The sequence below is a fragment of the Cuculus canorus genome, chromosome 16 (genome assembly GCF_017976375.1).
Source record: "Cuculus canorus isolate bCucCan1 chromosome 16, bCucCan1.pri, whole genome shotgun sequence".
In the NCBI taxonomy this organism is placed as follows: domain Eukaryota; kingdom Metazoa; phylum Chordata; class Aves; order Cuculiformes; family Cuculidae; genus Cuculus; species Cuculus canorus.
In genome coordinates, this window is record NC_071416.1 from 1,467,427 (window position 1) to 1,486,716 (window position 19,290).

A 19,290-nucleotide genomic window follows, 5' to 3' on the forward strand; every position below is an offset into this window, starting at 1 on the left:
CTCCTCCAGGAAGCGGCTCTGGGGCCGCCTAAAGGAGAAGACAATGAGAATGTGGAGCTAGAATGCTGCTCCTGGATGACTCCCAGCCTCCCTGTGCACTGCCCACCCTCCTGCGCCAGAGCCAGCTGGAGACTGTAGTCCCCTCACTGTCCCCCGTGGCTGCGGGACAGCACAGAATGAAAACCCGGCCAGTTTGTGCACACGGCCCCAGGCAGCAGCAGAGCCGAGCTGCTCCGGTGCCTTCTCCTCCGTGCTGCACCACAGCCGAGGCTGCACTGCTCACGCCTGCTGTGTTCCCGTACCTGGGATGTTGGGATCACTGAGGCCGCTTGGGATTCTCCACTGATCCACCTGTAACTTCAACGCATTGACTTCATCTATGTCCCCAGGTATCCTGCAAACAGAGACATGGCAAAGGTGCTTTTGAGAGCAAGCAGGGCAACCAGGTTGCCTGGTTTTAGACACAACCTTAAAGTGGGGGTAGAAGAAACACTTGTTTCTTTCCCACTTAGACATCAACTATCGTCCTGCCCCCTGGAGTGGCTGTTTTCTGTAACCAGGCCTCTCTGCAGCACGTTCCATCCAAAGATGAGCAGCACTTCTGGCTAAATATATTGATATTAGAAACCCTTACAAGGGAGAGGTGATCCTTTGCTAGCTAACGCAAATCAACTTTAGCTACTGGAAACATAACACAAATCTCTAACAAAAACCTCCGAACCCCCAAACACACACCAGAATCCCCTACACTCACGACACAGATTCTTTCTCTCTCTTTACTCCTCACATATTGTGCCTCAAGGCCGATGTGCTGCATCTGAGGAACTGCTCTGCCAGGAACCCAAGTTCTCGTCCCCCTCCCACGCTGGCCAACTACTGCTGTGGAAGCTGATGGAAGCTCAGTGCCTTGCCTGGATGTCAGCTGTCCTAAACAGGACAAGTCACACCTACACTGTCCCCTCTGTGCTAACGCACGCAAATAGGCTAACGCTACTTTAGGAAGTGATTCCTGAACATGGGAGAGGTCAGGGTTTGTCCAGTCCATAGCAGAGTGCTATGCAGGGGGAAGAGGAAACATGTGGAGGTCAGTCTTGATTTCTTGGCTTGAAGGACTGACATGTGGGTGGCTCAAAAGTAACACAGGACCCTAAAAGCTCACCTGAAAATCCCTTCTGTCTGCTCTCCTCCCAGAGCCAGGACCTGCTGCGATAGCTGCGTCTGCACCCAGGGCAGCTTGTTCTCTGGGTACAAGTCCTGCTGCCGCAGCATGATCTCCTCCAGAGAGCTGCCGAAGAGTGACGGTGTCACGATGGCATTCCTGGCATGCACTATCTCCTCCACTGTCGGTTTACGGAGGCCCTGAGGACAGAGAAGAGTTCAGTGTAGCCATGGCCTGCAGAGCAAGAGCGACCTGGGCACGATGGCAGAGATCGGCCAGGAAGGAGAGAGCTGCCCACATGCATGGACACTTTGCGAGCCTCCTGGCAGCATGGTTCTCGCTTTGCAGCCTCCACCTCCAAAAATCATGAGGAGTTTGACTCATCAGGTCCCAGAGGAGCAGAAAAGCTGCTGCCTGTTGGCAGGAGATGGCTTTGCAGAGCTTGGGCTGGTTTTGCAGGGGTATTTTTGCTGTGTTTTGGGGGGGCTGCTCCAGCTGTAGCTCTGCCTGCTGGTGCAGCGGAAGAAAGGATGTAGCCCAGCCTGTCCCTGGCCAGGGAGAGGTCAGCAGAGGGCATGTGTACACTGGGACAGCTGAAAAATAGCCTTTGGGGAAAAGAATTCCAGCTATGGCCAACTCTAGGAAAGGCTTTGCTCTCAGAGATGCTAAAGCTCTCTGAAAGGCAGGGACTGAGACCTGTTGCTTCTGAAAGACACCCACACTTTTAAGGGGCTTTGAATCTCCCCTGGCAGAGACTGGGAGAAACGCAGATCACTGTCATGGGGCGACAGGCTGCCCAGCACTGCAGCCATTCAGCATGACCTTGGGCTGAGAAGGAGGTGTGATGGGGGAAAGCTCTCGCTGACCCCTCAGAGGCAGCAGTTATGTGCGATGCATGTCCAGAGATTTCCTCTCCTGCCCCCTTCGGGGATGCCGGGAGCCTTCATCCTTCTCAAGGTATTTCAGCTATTATCTTGCTGTACACGGAGTCCAGATGGCAGGGAGGCCCCGGAGGGATTTGCAGAAAGAAAGGATGCCTGGATGTGGCTCAGAGACCTGGGACAGACCCGCTGGGGCCGCCTGCCAGCTTTCACAGCCCCACATAGCACTCTGCAGAGGAAAGGGAGGAGGGATATTCGCAGACAACACAGAGCACAGAGGCTCCTCTCTGAACCAGTCGTCTCTGCTGAATTGGGAATGAACAACTCTGCAGTAAGTCAGCTGCAAGGCCTAGCCCATGCAAACTCCCAGTGGCACAGGGAGCCACGCTGGGCATCCCCTGCACAGACAGCTCCTCCTACGCTGCAGACAGGCAAACACCAGGTTCATCCTCTGCATTCCTAAGGCAGGGAGCACCTACCGTGTGGCCTCCAGCACGGCAGGCACTGCTGTCTGCCAGGAGGACAGCGGGACCTGGGCAGAAGCCTTCTCCTACACGTTCCTGGGGAGCCGAGCACTGAGCAAGCCTCTCCCACCCACTCTACCTCTATTTCCAATCGCTGAATCAGCGGTGACCTCCAGGAGAGCCACAAGATTGACTGCTTTGGGTCCTGGGAAGCAGAGCAGGCAGCCTGCTGGCACCAGGGCTGGGGCAGCCACTCACCTTTTTGCCTCCAGTGACAGCTACTTTCTGGAGTTTCCGGTAGCAGTATTTGGCGTAGGTGCTGATGGGCAGACCTAGGGGTGAGGAGAAACAAGCAGTCAGCCCACAGCACCACGCACTCAGCACACCAGAGCCCTTCAGAGGGCACCAGTGCAGCACCTCACGCCGACACAGCCGCCCCGCTTCTGCACAGCCCATTGTGCGGGCAGGGCAGAACCTCACGCTGAGCGCCCCGAAGCCTCCCAGCCCCGCTGATGGCAGGCAGCATCAGTGCAAAACAGCACTTGGGCCTGCAGGGATTTGTCTTCTGAGTCAAGGCTCGTAGCTCTGCACCTCCCATCCGCTCCTGCAGATCCTGCAGACGTGGCCTGACCCCATCCCAACGCAACGCAAGGCGCCTATTTGGATTCACAACCCAGGCACAAATGCATGAGTCCTCACTCCCAGCAGCGCAGCTCACAGGCACAGGGCTGGGTATTACGCAGTGCCAGGCCTCAGCCAAAAAGACACAGAGCCAGCCTCCTGGCAGGAGAGATCGCCAAGTGTTTTAAACAAATTGTTTATGATTCAAGAACTGCAGTCCTGGGCCAGTGAGAGGCAGCAGAGAAAGGTGTGTGGAGCTGGAGAGCCAGCACCAAGAGTGAGCTCAGGACGCCAGGAGAGGCATGCGAAGACAGGAGGGTTTCTCTCATCTCCCCAAAGCCCCACAGAAGGCTTCCTTGCTCTCCCCCCTGCAGCCTCCTCTGGCCCAACTCTGTACTGTGCGGCTGGGACGCGCTCTGTGTTAGGAGGGAACCAGACACATTGGAGCTTGGGACCTTCCACAAAAGCTGCAGCACTCTGCAAGAACGGCTGCTCCGGCTGCTCTCGATTCAGTGAATCCAGAGAGCAAGAGGAGGCAGGATGCACCGAGCTAATCCCCCTGTGGCACCAAGAGAAATGTTTGCACTGACAGAGCACTGATTGCTGGGAGAGTTTTTCGAAACCGTTGCCCTTTTGTTCTTTTTCAAGTCCAACCCGAGCTGCTCGCTGAAAACAGTGAATAGTCCTATTTGATTCCCTGCCGGGCTGAAAGCCTGCAGCAGAGTTCAAAACACTTGTGGCTTTTACAATCACCATTCTCGACAGATGCTGCCTGTTTCAGAGCAGCCCTTCACACACCCCGCGGCTTAGGTACGCTGGTCAGGAGCCCAGAGTCCCTCAAACCCTCTCAATGCAGGGACAAGCTTTTCCCAAGCAGAACAATTCACAAAGGTGGGAGATGTGCTTTTCCACTTTTCCTCGTTCTCCTCTCAGGCAGCAGATGAACCACAGCCCTTCGCTCCCCAGGATGGAATCAGCCCCCTGGGCGGCAGTCTGCTCTACCCAGCTGGAGCGGAGCCTCTCTGTAACGCTGCAGTGAGGCTGAAGGAGGCACCACAGCATCACCCTCTCCGCAAGCAATGGGCAGGAAAGTCAGTTTTAGGAATTTCTCTCTCTTGGCAATATCTAAAGCAAAATATTCCCCATATGCAAAAATCCTGCTAATCCCAGTCATGATTTATGCCAGAAACATCTAAGGATTAAAGAAAACAAACCCAATGAGCCGCATTGTGATGCTTCAGTATTTCGGGTTATGGCTTCTGCTGTTAAAATGTGCAGACACGCCCCAATGCAAAGGGTCATCCACTTCACAAAGGAGAGGATGGGAAAAAGACTGGACTGTGTCTCTGCATCACAACAATTATGTAGGAGGCAGAACATTCAAACCAAGCAATAGGAGATGTTTTCTCACACTGTAATGAGACAATGAAACCCATAATCATCCCAAGAGCTTAACAAGGTTTGCAAAGGAACTGCCTGCCTTGATGAGCCTGCGCTGCTGGTGCAGAAGCAGCAGCTGGACACTTTTACTTGCAGCCTGTTTTGTACTTTCCCAGAAAGCTCCCTGATCCTGAGAAAAGCCTAAGCCCAACATCCTGAGCTTTGTTTTTTTTGACGCCCTGCTCCCAGCAACGCCTCCGAGCCAGGGGGACTGTGGGGCCATGTGTGGAGCCAACAGAATTTCATGCAAACAAACAGAAAACCAAACCTGCCCCATGCACGAGGAACTGTCACTGCCCATGGACCGGAACTGGCAAAAGAGCAGAAGGAGCCCTGAGGGCTGGGGCCACCGTGCTCTGCCGTGCAAGTGCAGCACAAAGGGCTCCCGCAGGGGCTCACACCTCAAACACGCCGTGTCTGCGCAGCAGAAGTCACTTGTGCTGCCAGCAGCTCTCCCAGCTCCCAGGGCACACGCAGAGTGACGGAGATGTGGAGAGGCTGGGAAGCAAGCAGTGAGCTGGAGTGGGAAACGGTGACAAGGAGCAGACTTTAGCTTTAGCCTCTGCTTTTCCAAACTAGCAACCTACCTTGGCCATCTGGCTGCTTTTAAAACACTCAGCTAGAGAGCAGCTCTGGGCAGGAGCTTGTCATGCACGCATGGCTCTCCTCACCAGCAGGCTGGGCGCTCCCTCCACACCCCAGCTCACACTCCTGGCACGGGGACGCGCAGCTCTGCCTGCTCCAGGGGGAAAGGGCTAACTCTGACAGCAATCCCACCGCCCTGGGCACGTCGTGAACCCATGAATTCCAAGCCAATCTGTTATTTCCAGGTGGTACCACAGCAGCTCCAGGACCTTGGGAACAGGAGACTACCAACAATCCCCGCAGGGAAAAAGGGTTTGCAAAGGGAAACATTTTTCCGTGTGCTGGCCTAGATACACACGTGAAGAATTTCTTGAAGATCCTCTCTTTTTATAACAAGTTAAGATCTGGGCAGGGCACAGGCAGGAACACTCCTTCTGGAACAGACTGAAAGCTCTCCTGCCAAAAAATGTCTTCAAAAATGCAGCAAACAGCGTGGATTCAGAGCCTAGCCACGGAACACATATCTCAGCATAGCAGAAGCTGTTGTCTTGGCATTTCTGACCTACCCTGGCCTCTAATGCGCCTCATCCTCGCAGTCAGAGCAAGCTCTCAGATGGGGCCTCTTGCTCAGCTCAGCTGGGCTTTGTGCTGTGCTGCTCTCCTGCCTTAGATCTGGCCAGACACCCCCACTATGGCAGTGACTGAGCCCCTCTTCCTCACCAGCACTGCACCCTTCTGGATCCCAGCAATGCTGCTCCATCACCATACCTTCTCGAGGAATGCTGTGCTTCGACAGCTGTAGGGGCCGCACAAGTCATCAGCCCACATCTGCCACCAGGAGGAGAAGAGACAGAAGTCACAGAAATGAGTATTCCTCTGCAAACATCTCCCCAAGACGACTGGCCATCAGCAGGTGGGGACACCTTGAGGCACCGAACCATGAACCACCCACGGACAGATCTCCCTTTGCTGAATTTGTCCCATTTCTTCCTAAACCTGTTAACACTCATACCCTGCACAACACCCTGCTTTGCTATCTCCTAATGAGTTCATTTTGTGCCTCAGAACACAGCACTACTAAAGTCCAACAACAAAACCAGGTGGATTCCAATTCTTCTGCTAAGTCAAACAATTAGAAATGTTCTTCCTTTTGCTTTCCCCAGGTGACCTGCAGTTCCTTTCAGCCCACTGACCTTCTCTCCTCTTCCCTTCCCCACGTCCAGCTGTTCTCACTGGCCCGGCAGGGACCATGGGCAGGACACACAGAGCAGACAGCATGAATGTGGCCAAATGCTGGTTTGCTTTCTGTCTCTTTCTACATAGAATCATAGCATTGCTTGGTTGGAAAAGACCTGTGAAATCATTGAGCCCAACCGTACCTGTCCACTACTAAACCAGATCCCTAAGTCCCTCCTCTATCCGTCTTTTAAACCTCTCCAGGGATGGGGACCCCACCACCTCCCTGAGCAGTTGTTCCAGTCCCTGAGAATCTTCTCCGTGAAGAAAATGTCTAATCTGAACCTGCCCTGGCGCAACTTGAGGCCATTTCCTCTCATCCCATCACATGTCACTTGGGAGACGATCCCAGTATCCACCTCACTCCAACCTCCTTTCAGGCAATTGTAGACAATAATGAGGTCTCCTCCCAGACTTTTCTCCAGAATAAACAAGCGCAGGTCCCTCAGCTGCTCCTCATAAGATTTGTTCCCCAGCCGCTTCCCCAGCTCCGTCCCCCAGCTCCAGACATGCTCCAGCCCCTCAAAGTCCTTCCTGTAGCGATGCTCCCCATCCTCTGTTTAGCTCCTGACCACTTCCCAGCACCATACGCATCTCTAGAAATTTATACACGGGCTGCAGAATGTCTTTCCTCCTGGAAACAGTGCCGTGGGAGCCGGCACACAGTCAGGGAGCGCTCCCCCATGTAGGACACTTTGGTTTTCTTAACACTGCTTTCTCTGCTGCTCTATTGCTCCATTACTCATCCTGTGATATTCCTCTGTACCTTCAGTTTTTACAGCCCTGAATAATTCTGTACCAACACTGAGCTGCCACTCACTGTCTGCCTCCTTGCACAGACCCAGAGCCCAGCTGACATTCCTGCGGGATCAGCAGACAATCCTTCTGAGAACACATCATTTATTTCTATCTGTTATTCTTCTGCCTTCCAGTGGGTTATTGATCCGTGAAAAGACCTCACAACACTTTCATATTTCATTTACTCACGGAGAATTATGCTAGAAAATGGAGATGGCAGAGGTAAGCGTGGGAAACTCCAGAACCTTTTCGTTTGGTGCATGTCAGATGAGGAATGTTTACTCACCCAAGTGTTTACTTACAAGCCTCTGCGCTGTTTGTGTGGGAGATCACTGCTCTAACTCCAGTTTTCACTAACTCACACACATACCTCCATACCTGCTATTCAGTTTGTTTGAAGATGGTACATTGAATTTCCTTACGGATCCCTGCGAAATTACTACTACAGCATCCATAAGCATCAAAGTATTTCAGTGCTATTTTTTTCACTTCTTCTCACAGCAGCCTTGCACCTTCAGGGAGCTGCATCCCACACACACCTCCCATGTCTAGCAAGGGCCGGTGGAGCAGACGCAGGTGTCCCAGGGCAAAGCCCGACCTTTCCAGGCAGCAGCACCCGGTGCATTCCAGCAGGATCCTCTGTACTTCACGGGCAGCGCTGAGGTCAGATCCCAGACACAACCCTCAGTGTTGTCACTTGTGAAAAGGCTGGATCAAGGGACCTGCTGGCCCTCCTGACGACTCTGCTGCACCCTCGCCTTCTTCACAGAAGCTGGCAGGAGCCGGCAGCGCAGCTCACTAATTGTATCGCCCCAGTTCACTGCCAGAGCCAGTCTTCTGTTCCAGGAAGGATCCACCAAAGGGCACAGCCTGGGACCAGTCCCAGCTGAGGCCACACAGGCACTGTGGACTCATTCTGGAAACTTCATGAAGCTATCCTGGCATTTTCATAACATTTCATATAGAAATACATATTAAATTTTAAATGTATTTTTTATTTCAGTTAAGAACTACCTCTGTCCTCCTGAGCACGTGCAGCACACACAATACAGGCAGCAATGGTAGAGAAGAGCCCACTCAACACATAGAGCACACCCCGCGCAGGGCAATCTCCGGGGAGTTGTCTGATAAAGATATCAAAGTCCCTCAAAATGACTTTTCAAAGGCTCAGAATGAACTTCCTTGGGCCTGAACAGGAAAGGAAAAAAAACATATCCCTCCCAGAAATCTAACCTCCCTGCGTAATTTCAGACCTCTGCTCTGAATCCATTGGAGACAGGGAAGCAATGGGACGCTCTTCTGCAGGGCTGTTACCAAGGGGCCTCCTCAGCCCCTTCCCTGGCCTGCAGCTGCCTCGGGTGAGCAGGGATACAGGGCAGCCACCGCCGGAGAGCACGGCTACGGCATCCGCAGCCCACACGCCTGCCTGCTGGCCTCAGGCAGGGCTCAGCAATGCAGGGAGCTGGACTCCAGCTCTCCCAGCTTAACAACACTGAGACCACACAATATAAACTGCTGCCTGATAGGAATTCAGTGTGTTGGCTCAAGTTTCCTGAAAGCAATATAAAACAAATGGAATGGACTTCGTCTAGCAAGACTTTAGCCAAAGTACAACCCCACAGCCAGCAGTTAAACCTGAGGCTGGGGGAATATACAAGCTCTTGTTTATCCAGCAGAGATGCAACTGCGGGCCCTGGGCTGCAGAGTGCAGGGAGCGTGGACAGGGGGAACCCAATGCTGGAGAGAAAAAGGCACTGCTCTTTGCCAGATGTCAATGTCGCTGCTGAAGGTCCTCAGGCTGGGTGGCAGTGCTACAATTAAGACAGGTTCTTCTCAACACAGCTTGTACAGCTTTTAGCACTGGAATGTGCAACAGGGAACTCACGGCACACACAGATCAACCGAATTACAGCCCCAGGTCTGCATCCACATGAAAAGCTCTTTTCTCACACAACTGTGAGTGCCACTCTGCCACTCATCCCGCATGCTGCCCAGCTGCCACCCACACTGCTGAGCCGAGCTCTGGTCAAACCTCTCACACCGGCCGCTTACAGTCAAACTTCCGAAAATGCTCAGCATCCCTGCCTGTCTGGTCAGCACAGCTCTTGGCTCCCTGCCTTCTATGCATCCCTTTACCTTCATCCTCAGTGTTCTGCTTCCTTTTTTTCCTGGATTTTGAGTTCTTCTTGTTTTTCAGATCCACAAGCTCCTTGATGCGCTGGGCAACTGCAAATTCAAGAGAGACCGTGGATTAATACTGTGGAATGATAAAATACCAAAGCCCAGCCCTGCCCTTAGCCGTGGCAGCCAGCCTAAGTCCAGCGTGAGGGCTGCCTGGGGAACGGTCCTGTACCACAGCCAGCCCCAAACACAGCCCAGCGAGGGGCCCACAGCATCACTCCACTTCTCCAAAGGGCCAAAGAGTTGAGAGGGGCTCCAGGCAGCAAGGTCATACCCAGATAAACTTTCTGCCTCATCAGCAGCAGAAGAAGCAACCCACTCAAACAGTTACTACTTCTCGGTGCTGCCTGGACCCTGGTGCTGGCAGAGGGATTTTTGCTCCTGGGCCAAGTGTAGCTGCAGGGAATGGTTTTGGGGAGAGGTGACAAGGGTTTAGGGTCCTCATGAAAACCCAAACCAGTGCTTCACATCCAGCAGTTCAGTGAAGGAGACCCACGTTAAGGCTACAACATGAAACCAGAAGGCTGGCATTGCACCCCTGCTGCCCACGGCCCCACCACTGCACACAGGGCAAGAGGAGCTGGGGCAGAACCTCTGCACCCACCTTGGAGATCGGGGGGGAATTTAATCTGCGTTTGAAGCCCTACGTGCAGATGGGTGCTCTGGTTCTTTGCCTGAGAGCGGAGAAGACAGAGAGCACTGCTGAAACAGCGACAAATCAGCCCATAAATATCCTCCAGGCAGCACTCAGCTATTTTTCCCTTCGCATGGGATGCTGTGGCAATTTAAAGTTGAGGCAATAACTGAATATAGGATGGGCTGGTCCACAAAGCTTCTGAAGGACAGAAAAATCACATCTATTGGCAACAAAGTCAGCACCCTTCAGCACCCCCGACTGTTTGCCAAGCCAAGGCCTGTTTGTAATGTTTGCAATGGCTCCCTTACAGAATTCCACATTATTATTCATCTTCTTTTTGGCCTGCTTTAATGAACATTGAAGTAAATCATGTCTTAAGAGAACCCAAAGAAACTGCCCTTGGTGGGTCCAAATGAGCTTTTTTCAGTGCTGATCTCACCACCCTGATGGTGAGCTAAGCACAGCCTAGGGCTGGAATTTCTTTGCTGGACACAAGTGAGAATGGCTGGGAGACGAGCTGGTGGCAGCTGCATCCCACTAAGAAAGGGTGAAGTCACCCAGCAAATTGTGCTTTCACTGACAAAACCCCAGCCCTGGCTAGTGATTACCTGTATTTTTAAAAGCCAGGCAACTCTGACAAGTGGCACAACCCACCAGAGAGCTGCTGGGGACAGTGGGTGTGCAGGAGACACTTACTGTTTTCATCACTGTCAAGGTGACGATAAATGTAACCTTCCAGATAAGACTGAAATTTGGGTGATGGGGAGAAAAAGGCCAGACTGATGGCCATCAGTTCCCAGCCCCACGCCAGACTTCGGTAACACGTATTATCTGTTGTCTGACGGATCAGCTGAATGTAGAGCTCATCCCGTAACCCTTGCACGCTCCAGCACTTGGTGACTGTGACCAACGCCACGTGATTCCGGTCCATGCGAGTCTGACGATCTCCCATGTAGCTCTGCACCAGTTTGAACATCTCACATGCCTCTTTTTTGATGGTGCGGTTACTAGTGATGAGCATTGGCTTTTTGATGGAGCCGCCATTCCAGGAAAGCATGTTGGAGATGGAGATCCTTCGGCGGAAGATGCCCTGCGTATGCATGTTTAGGTTTTTGGAAGCCCAGTCTGCCATGCTGCTCTGAGAGATGGGCTTCCGTAGAGTACTGTAAGGAAAATTATATCCCATGCAACTGCCAGGCTGACCACTGCTCTCCTGCTTGGGGTCCAACTCTATAGTCCCGGGCTGTAATGGAGAACAAACAGGTTACAAGCAGCTCAGATGCCTCCTTACCCTGCAAGGAAAACATCAACAGTGAATCATGAAGTTACCGGCAATGACAAAGTGGTGGATCTGTACAAAACACAATTTTGTGCACAATCGGTGCCTGACATCTGCAGTTCTGCAGGGGCCTGGCTGCAAAACTGCACATGATGTTGTCAAGCGTTGGGACATGCAGTAACGGGGCTGATTGTCCAAGCTATCCCAGCACTCCCAGGACAGCCCCAGCAGGAGCTGGGCTGGCTCCCAGAGCAGCAGCGCTGACACCAGGCACACAGCAAGGAGCAAAGTTTCCCTCCCCTTATTCACCTCTCAGTTCCTGTGGAATGAGAGGAGCCCAGGAGGTATGTGGGAACATCAGGAGGTGGCAGAGCCTAGACAGCCACAGCACGAGGAGCGCTGTTTCCTTCTCATCTTTACAATCTCACAGACCATTCCTGCCTTTATTAGTTTTCCAATTTCTAGCAAAATAAAATAAATCCAAAAACAACCAAATCAAGACAGCGAGAGTCCACTGAGAGCTGCTGAGCTGTGAGCAGCCTCTGCTGAGGCATTCAAAACACGGATCTCAGTTCCACCATGACCTTCGCAGTAGAAATACCACCCAGACCCAGACACGGGGCAGGAGAAGCTGGGACAGGCAGTGTGGGCACAACTATTTCAATGGCAAGGCCAGGGAGGATAAATGGCATTTGAGCTGGTGAAGTGCAGGAGATCGGATATCTGCGTGAGTCAGCTTCCAGCACCGACAGAGCTGTCTCTCCCCAGTCCCTACAGACTCCATAACTTCCTGCCAAACGTGCGCTGGTCCTCAGCATCCACACTGGAGGATACAGGCTGTGGCTACAGACCCAGCGCTGCTGCGAGTACCACTGCACAGGACTTGGGGACACCTCTACGATGAGATCCCTACTATGATTTCATAACAAAGACAGGCACAACCCTCCTCAAATTAAATCCGAATTGTTCACAAGTTCTGGGCTGCTTTTTTTCCCGGAACGAGGGTCTGCTGCTCCCCACCTGCAGGCTGCAGGGATCAAACTCATGTGCTCCACGAACAAGACCTTTGCTCATACGTTCACAGAGATACACAGCAGACAAACACCTCTCTTCCTCTTTATGCAGCTTCTACACGCAGCCCTTGTCCATCCTTCTTCCCCAGCGATCGCTATGGATAACTACATTATTAGAGCTGCAGTAGTATTGATCCAAATCAAGAAAATAATGTGCAACAACTACTTGTGAGTAGAAGACGCTCATTTTCCCCATCCAGAAATCTGTTTTGGATGGAAGTGGCAGTCTGGGACACATATGGAACTCAAACATCTAACAAGTTGTTTTAGGAAACAGACTCTTTTGTTAGAATTAACATTCCCTCACACAGCAACTAAGAGCCCACACTTTGCACTGTGTTCTCCAAGGAGATGTCCAGCAAGCAGGAAAAAGCCAAACAAGATTATTTTAAGGTTTGGGGGTTTTAAAGGAAGATAATGAAACAGAAATCCTGTATATTTTGGTTTTGCAATGGAAAAAGTGAAACAAAACACGCATTTGCCTTCTCTGCAGATCCCCTTTAACTTGTGTGCCACACTCTGTTCCAGTCCTGGCCTACAGTCAGCCCCAAAATCCACGTGAACTACTAAAAGTTTAGAGCAAATCAGTGTTTTCTTCTCAGTAAGGAGGAATTGCTGAACTCAGGACACAGGATGGGCAGCCCAACCCTTCCTATCTCATGCCCAGCATGTAACTACATGTGGATGACGGGATCAGCAAGCATCACACTCCACCTCTTCTTGCCGGCCTCAGGCACAACCATTTCTCCTGGTTTTCTACTTTGTTTTGGTTTTTTATCCCTCAGGTTACCCCTCCGCCTTCTCACCCTCTCTGAATTCACTCAACACTATCTAAAAGCCCCCTCAGTCTCCTTCCATCCACCCTCTATGCCCGGGGTTGGCTTTCCTCCTACCACCCCAACTGCTCTTTCAGCATGTTACTTCTGAGGATCCACCTCCTCATACTCCCTAGAGTCAACAGGCTATTGGGTATCTCCTCGTCTCTCTCCAGAGTTCATCATCTCTCAAATCTCATTCACACAACCACCCAGCTATTACCTTTGTGCTGACAGCACACATCCATCTCTGCTCAACCTGTCCTAAAATTTCTGCCCATTCTCCTCGGATAATGAATTTCCTCACCTTCCAGTCCTCCTCTCCGTCACACAGGCCCAGCACAGGACATCACTGGTGACTCAAGCCACACGCTGCCATTCTCAGGTAAGGCAATGACTTTGCTGCCATATTCTCTGCAACCTCGTCCCTCCTACTTTGACTCTTACACAGAATCACAGAATGGTTTGGGTCAGAAGGGACCTCAAAGCCCACGCAGCCCCACACCCCTGCCACAGGTGGGGACACCTCCCACTGGATCCGGTTGCTGCAAGCCCCATCCAACCTGGCCTGGAACCCCTCCAGGGATGGGGCAGCCACCACTGCTCTGGGCAACCTGGGCCAGGGCCTCCCCACCCTCACAGCAAAACATTTCTTCCTAAGATCTTATCTCAATTTCCCCTCTTTCAGCTCAAAACCCTTCCCCCTCATCCCTTCCTTGCACTCCCTGATCCAGAGCCCCTCCCCAGCTTTCCTGGAGCCCCTTTCAGTCCTGGAAGCTGCTCTAAGGTCTCCCCAGAGCCTTCTCTTCTCGAGGCTGAATAACCCCAACTCTCTCAGTCTGTCCTCATACAGGAGGTGCTCCAGCCCTCAGATCACTTTTATGGCCACCTCTGGACTCAATCTAATGCATCCATACCCTTCAATCTCAGCACTTTTGCTGCAAATACAATATTTACTGACGAACTCATCGCCTTTACCACACCATCCGTCTCCTTACATCTTCCACTTCATTCTCCCTCTCCATCTTATCATACATGAATTATTCTTCATTTCCAAGGCTATTCACTGCCTTTCCCCACTCCACCATCTCTTGTGCATAATCAAGACATCAAGTCTCAGCTCTCCCTGTCAATGCAACGAGATGTAACACATCCGGAAGACCAGAGAGTATTCTTCCAACAAGGCTAAAGAGGCTGGGAAACGAAATTGCTGCACTATTAACTGTGAGTCATGTAAACTCAGGCTGGCCCTGCACCTGAAGAATGGAAAACACAGAAACATGACACCAGTCACGGGGTTTCTGGTGAAAGCAAGGCACTATTGATCAGAAATTACAATAAAGAGAATGTACACGTCAACCCGATACAGTGGGGAAGCATCAGCCTGGCTTTTAGAGGAAAGTTACACCACACAGGACTACTGGAGCAGTCTGAAATGGTCAAGGAGCTCTGCCAAGTTTCTTCCTGAAAGGCTGTGGACTAATAAATAGGAGAAAAGACAGAACAAAGGCTTACAAGAAATAGTCAGTGTTCATGCTGGACGATTGTTATCAGCTGTGCCTCAGAGAAAGATGTCGAGACTCAGGCTGCTCAGCAGGAGCAAAATAATTGGAAGAGTGAGCAAAGAAACAAAACCTTCACAGGATATAAAATTACCTACATAGAACCTAAATCTGAACTTGAACCATGAAGCAAAAGGTTCCCTCAAGTCCCAATAGAAGAAAAGATGGCAGGCTAAATTCTGCAGAAGTGTTGTGTTATAGAGAAACCTATTCCATCTGTGCAGGCTCACTAACGAGCTCTGAAATAGCTGTTTTCAACAAGATGCTAGAGTCACTGCCACAGGTTCTCTGAATATTTCCATTCAGCGCTCAGGCATGATCGGAAGGGAGAACATAATATAAGGAACTATAAGAAAACAAGGCAAAAAAAAAAGAAAATGCTGCCATGTGGCCATGCAAGCCCTGATGCCTCTGTCTTGCACCCCACCAGTTCGGTACAGAAAGGACATGTGAGGACAAGGGGTCCCAAACAAGTCAGGAGCACCAGTAAAGCAATAAGGCAGTAGATTTACCACAGCAGAAGCACCCACAGTGCTGAGGGCTCACTGTCCACCAGCCTCTCCACAATTCCCCCTCCTCTCACAGCACGGAGCTGGAGTCTCCACCTGCAAAGCTGTGAACCTTTGTGACCCGTTTGCTAATCTGCCGGCACAGACATGTTCCACCCTCAGCACGTCCATCAAACCCACCGAGGAGTAGCCCAGGTACAGCCCAGAAAAGGGGTGCTTTGGACCCAGCATGGATGGGAAGGTACCTGGGAGGAGTGATGCATGGGATCTGACGAAGCCAAACTTGTCTGGCTAGTTACATTCTTTTCTAAAGAATCTATTTTCTCAAAAGTCCTCTTCTGCCTCACTGTGTCCTGTGGAGCAGCCACATCTTCAGGAAAGCTGCCTCTGCTCTCCAGGCCCTGTCTATACAAAGACCTATTGCTAGCTGAGACATCGTCCCTTGAGCTCCGGCTGATGCACTTTTTCAAGTGGTCAGACTGAAATCTGACCTTGCTGCTCTCTGCCGGGACACCACTCTCCAGACTTTCAGTGTCGAGGCTGGCTTTGCTCCCCCTGCAAGCTGCTGACCTGCCCACCACAGCACGCATCTCAGCAATCAGCTTATCATTCAAAGCTGTGAGCTCGCTGCTGCTGCCTACAGAGCCAGGTCTTCCTTGACCTGTCCCTTGCCTCCTTCCTTTCCTTTTTCTGAGGCTTGGAGAAGGGCCAGTCGAATAACCAGAATCCTGATGGCTTATACCAGTTGGGTACTCTTGAGTTTGAAGGCTGTTCTGCCGACTGTGATGGGCTTCCATGTTCTTGAGGACATTGGCTTCCAAGATTCTCCAAGACTGCTTGAAGCTGTCCTTTGAAGTAAGCTGGCCGGGCAGTTTAGCAGAGGCATCAGCTGTTGCAGCAGAAGAGTGGGAGAGTTTGGAAGACTGGTCAACGTTGACCATGTGTTTTATATATTCTCTGCCAGCTGGGCTGTATTCAGTGGAAGAAGGATTCCTTGCATGCTTCTTTGCAGCTTGCTGCTGTTGCACACTTGGATGCTGTAATAATTTGGTTGGCTGCAGGTGCTTCTTTAAGCTATTGCTTGGTGACCTTGGTGGGGACATCCCACTCATACTGATGCTTTCTGTGTCCATATCTACTGGTGGCTCATCATAAATTGGAGACTCCAGAGACGGCTCATCGTATATAGGTGCGGGGGAGGCATACTTGGGGGATGCAGGCTGGGGGGTTCCTGTCTGGCTCCTTGGAGGTGTTTGAGAGGTTGGACCATTCATCAGCACTAGGCAAAACCCACCATTCTCCGTCTTCTTGACCTGCATAGCTTGCTTTGTTTCTCCTGTTGGCATTTGCTTTGTGTCTCCAGGGCTCTTGGATGTGGATTGAGGCTGAGCATATATGGCTGGCTTTGGCAGAGATTTCTGGCTGCTGGCCTCTGGAGCGCTCTGCAGCTGAAGCGAACTGTTTGACGAGCTCTGTATCTGCCTCAGACTGTTCACTTTGACCAACATGGCTGCTTTCGTGCCTGGCAGAGGCTGCCAGTGGGTAGGAGTCTCCCTAAAGGAAGGAAGATACAAATACAGGGAGTTATTTCAAAATTATATTAACTGCAGTATGCTCTACTTCCACCCAAATAGCAAACAGGGTATCCCAAAGTGCCCAGAGATTCCCCAACCAGTCCTATCAGCTCTGCATTGCTTTTTCCTGGAGATCCCCTTCCCAAAACAGAAACACAGTGTTGTTACACACATGATAAATTTCTGAGTCGCGCATGGCAGAACAATGAGATGAAACAAGTTAATCAGACTGTAACCTGTCTGGTATCAGCAGCACCGAGATAGGAAACAGCCTACGCTTCCAAGGCTCAATTAGCTGGTACAGCACCAGAACGACCAGCTGAAGACCAGTAAACTATCCTGGAGCACTCAAGCAGTGAGCTGGAAAATAACCCCAAGGGTCTGCCTTCAGACTGTCAAACTATGACGACAATCCTTCCAGAGCGTGTGATTTGTGTGCTGTACGTCCCCAAACACACATTTTGCAGATGAACCTTGAGGTCCATGGGAGGTGTATGGGGATGTGTGTTTCATTCTCACACAACTCACCAAGCCTCTGCAGAGCATCCCCCCAAGTCCGGTTCAGATGCCCTCAGATCTGGTTCTCTTGGCCAAACCTCCTGGTTTTGCTCAGCTCTCATGGCTGTGAAGCCTTGTTCAGCCAGGAGCACCCTGCAACCCATGGTGGTACTCAGGATCCACCACAACCTAGAGTGCCCACTGCTACATCCCAGCCCCAAAGGCACACCCTGCAGTGTAAAACAACCTGCTGTCCATCAGGCTACCACTAGAGCAGGGCTGTGTTTGGCAGCTCTGAGGAAAAGTGAATGGAAAGGCTGCTAAACCAGCCTGAGCTTCCAGCTCAGGAAAGGCACCACTGTCCCCAGGAAGGTCCCCTTTAACCCAGTCCCATTTTGTCTCCTACCCTCATGTATCTGCCCTAGTTGTCACTGCGTAAGACTAGAAGGTGCACTCACATACCCTGTCTGCGACAGAAGATGTTCCTGTAACACCTTCACAGCCTTTTGCACTCCTAGAACCTTCATCCTGTTCCCCATCCTGTGCCGGTGACCTCCATGGCCCCTGCGCAGACAGACCCACCTCCACCACGTGCCCAGACCTGCCTCTCAGTGAGTGCCTCCCCCTTGTGCCTTCCCTGCCAAGCCCCAGGGTATCCGGACATCCCAACCCTCTTCCACTCCGCTCCTGCTCTCCAGAGACCTTTGGCCTGCTGGGTGCCAGAGTGCCGCAGTACGGCTGCCCTGGGTGTGCTCTGCCTGTGCTCCCGGCCGTGGCTCTCCCACCACCAGGGCACATCCACACCCACCCTGCTCTCCCACACCCCAGCCCCACATCGCTGTGGGTGCCCTATTTCCCCTGCCCCACACCCAATATCCCACGTCTGCTCCCACTCACCCCACTCCTAAGGGGGTGGCGTCCCCCTGCCCCTTCCCCATCCACCGCTGACCACAGTTTTGGCAAAACATGCTCTCTGACATCGTTGTGCCGCTGTGACTCCCACCTCGGCACAGTGATGCAGGGAGAGGCGTGGGTGAGGCCGGTGCTGCCACGCCGTGGGTACAGCCGCTGGCTCCCAGCCAGGGTCCACAGGCCACTGCCGCCCTCTGGCCACTCCACGCCACGTGGCTGCCTTTGCAGGGTCTGGCTCGTTCCCTACAAGAGACACAAGTCTGCCTCGTGCGACCACCCCGGTGACCAGAGGCGGTCTGAGAAAGGGCCACTGTCCTCTGCTTCCCATCCTGAGGTTCCCTTGCTCTGGGACCTCTCCCAGCACCTCCCGCAAAGGCACAAAGGGCACTGCTCAAGATGGAGATGCCTGTGCCATGAGGAAGAACTGCCTCCCTGCCACCACAGCAGCCCAGGACTGACCCAAGCCCCGTCCCAAGAGCAGCTGCTGGGGAAATACCAAGGGATTTGGGATTGGCCTCCCTCCACCCGCCCAAGCTGCCAGTAAGCTCAGCCCCATTCTCCTGCTTTGCCAAAACCAAGAGGGTCCAGGAAAGCCGAGGAGGGGCTCTGGATCAGGGAGTGCAGGGATAGGACGAGGGGGAAGGGTTTTGAGCTGAAAGGGGGGAGATTGAGATGAGATCTTAGGAAGAAATGCTCTGCTGTGAGGGTGAGGAGGCTCTGGCCCAGGTTGCCCAGAGCAGTGGTGGCTGCCCCTTCCCTGGAGGTGTTCCAGGCCAGGTTGGATGGGGCTTGGAGCAACCGGATCCAGTGGGAGGTGTCCCTGCCCATGGCAGGGGTGGAACTGGATGTGCTTTAAATCCCTTCTGACCCAAACCGTTCTGTGAGTCTATGATTCTATGGTCAGCAGCTCACCCTCTGCCCGCCTCTTCCCAGAGGCACAACGCCTGTAGCAGGCAGTGCCCGCCAGCACAGCCAAGCAACGACACAGGCAATGAACAGCCCGTGGTAAGGGCAGGATGGGGGTGGCACTCGTGAGGACACATGGCCCTTCAACCCACTAGGCCCC

The 19,290-nt window shown here is 52.4% G+C and overlaps 1 protein-coding gene across 1 annotated transcript in view; it reads right to left on the bottom strand.

Annotated features, from left to right (window-relative positions):
- The window catches only part of LOC104059347 (rho GTPase-activating protein 39), a 60,094-nt gene that overhangs the window by 3,480 nt on the left and 37,324 nt on the right, over window positions 1-19,290 (bottom strand). Inside the window, exons 3-8 of the mRNA XM_054081349.1 lie at window positions 15,486-16,794; window positions 10,699-11,245; window positions 9,321-9,410; window positions 2,763-2,836; window positions 1,160-1,359; window positions 303-394 (exon numbers count right to left, since the gene is read on the bottom strand). Coding sequence (XP_053937324.1) covers window positions 303-394; window positions 1,160-1,359; window positions 2,763-2,836; window positions 9,321-9,410; window positions 10,699-11,245; window positions 15,486-16,794 — 2,312 coding nt within the window. The remainder of the gene's footprint in view (window positions 1-302; window positions 395-1,159; window positions 1,360-2,762; window positions 2,837-9,320; window positions 9,411-10,698; window positions 11,246-15,485; window positions 16,795-19,290) is intronic.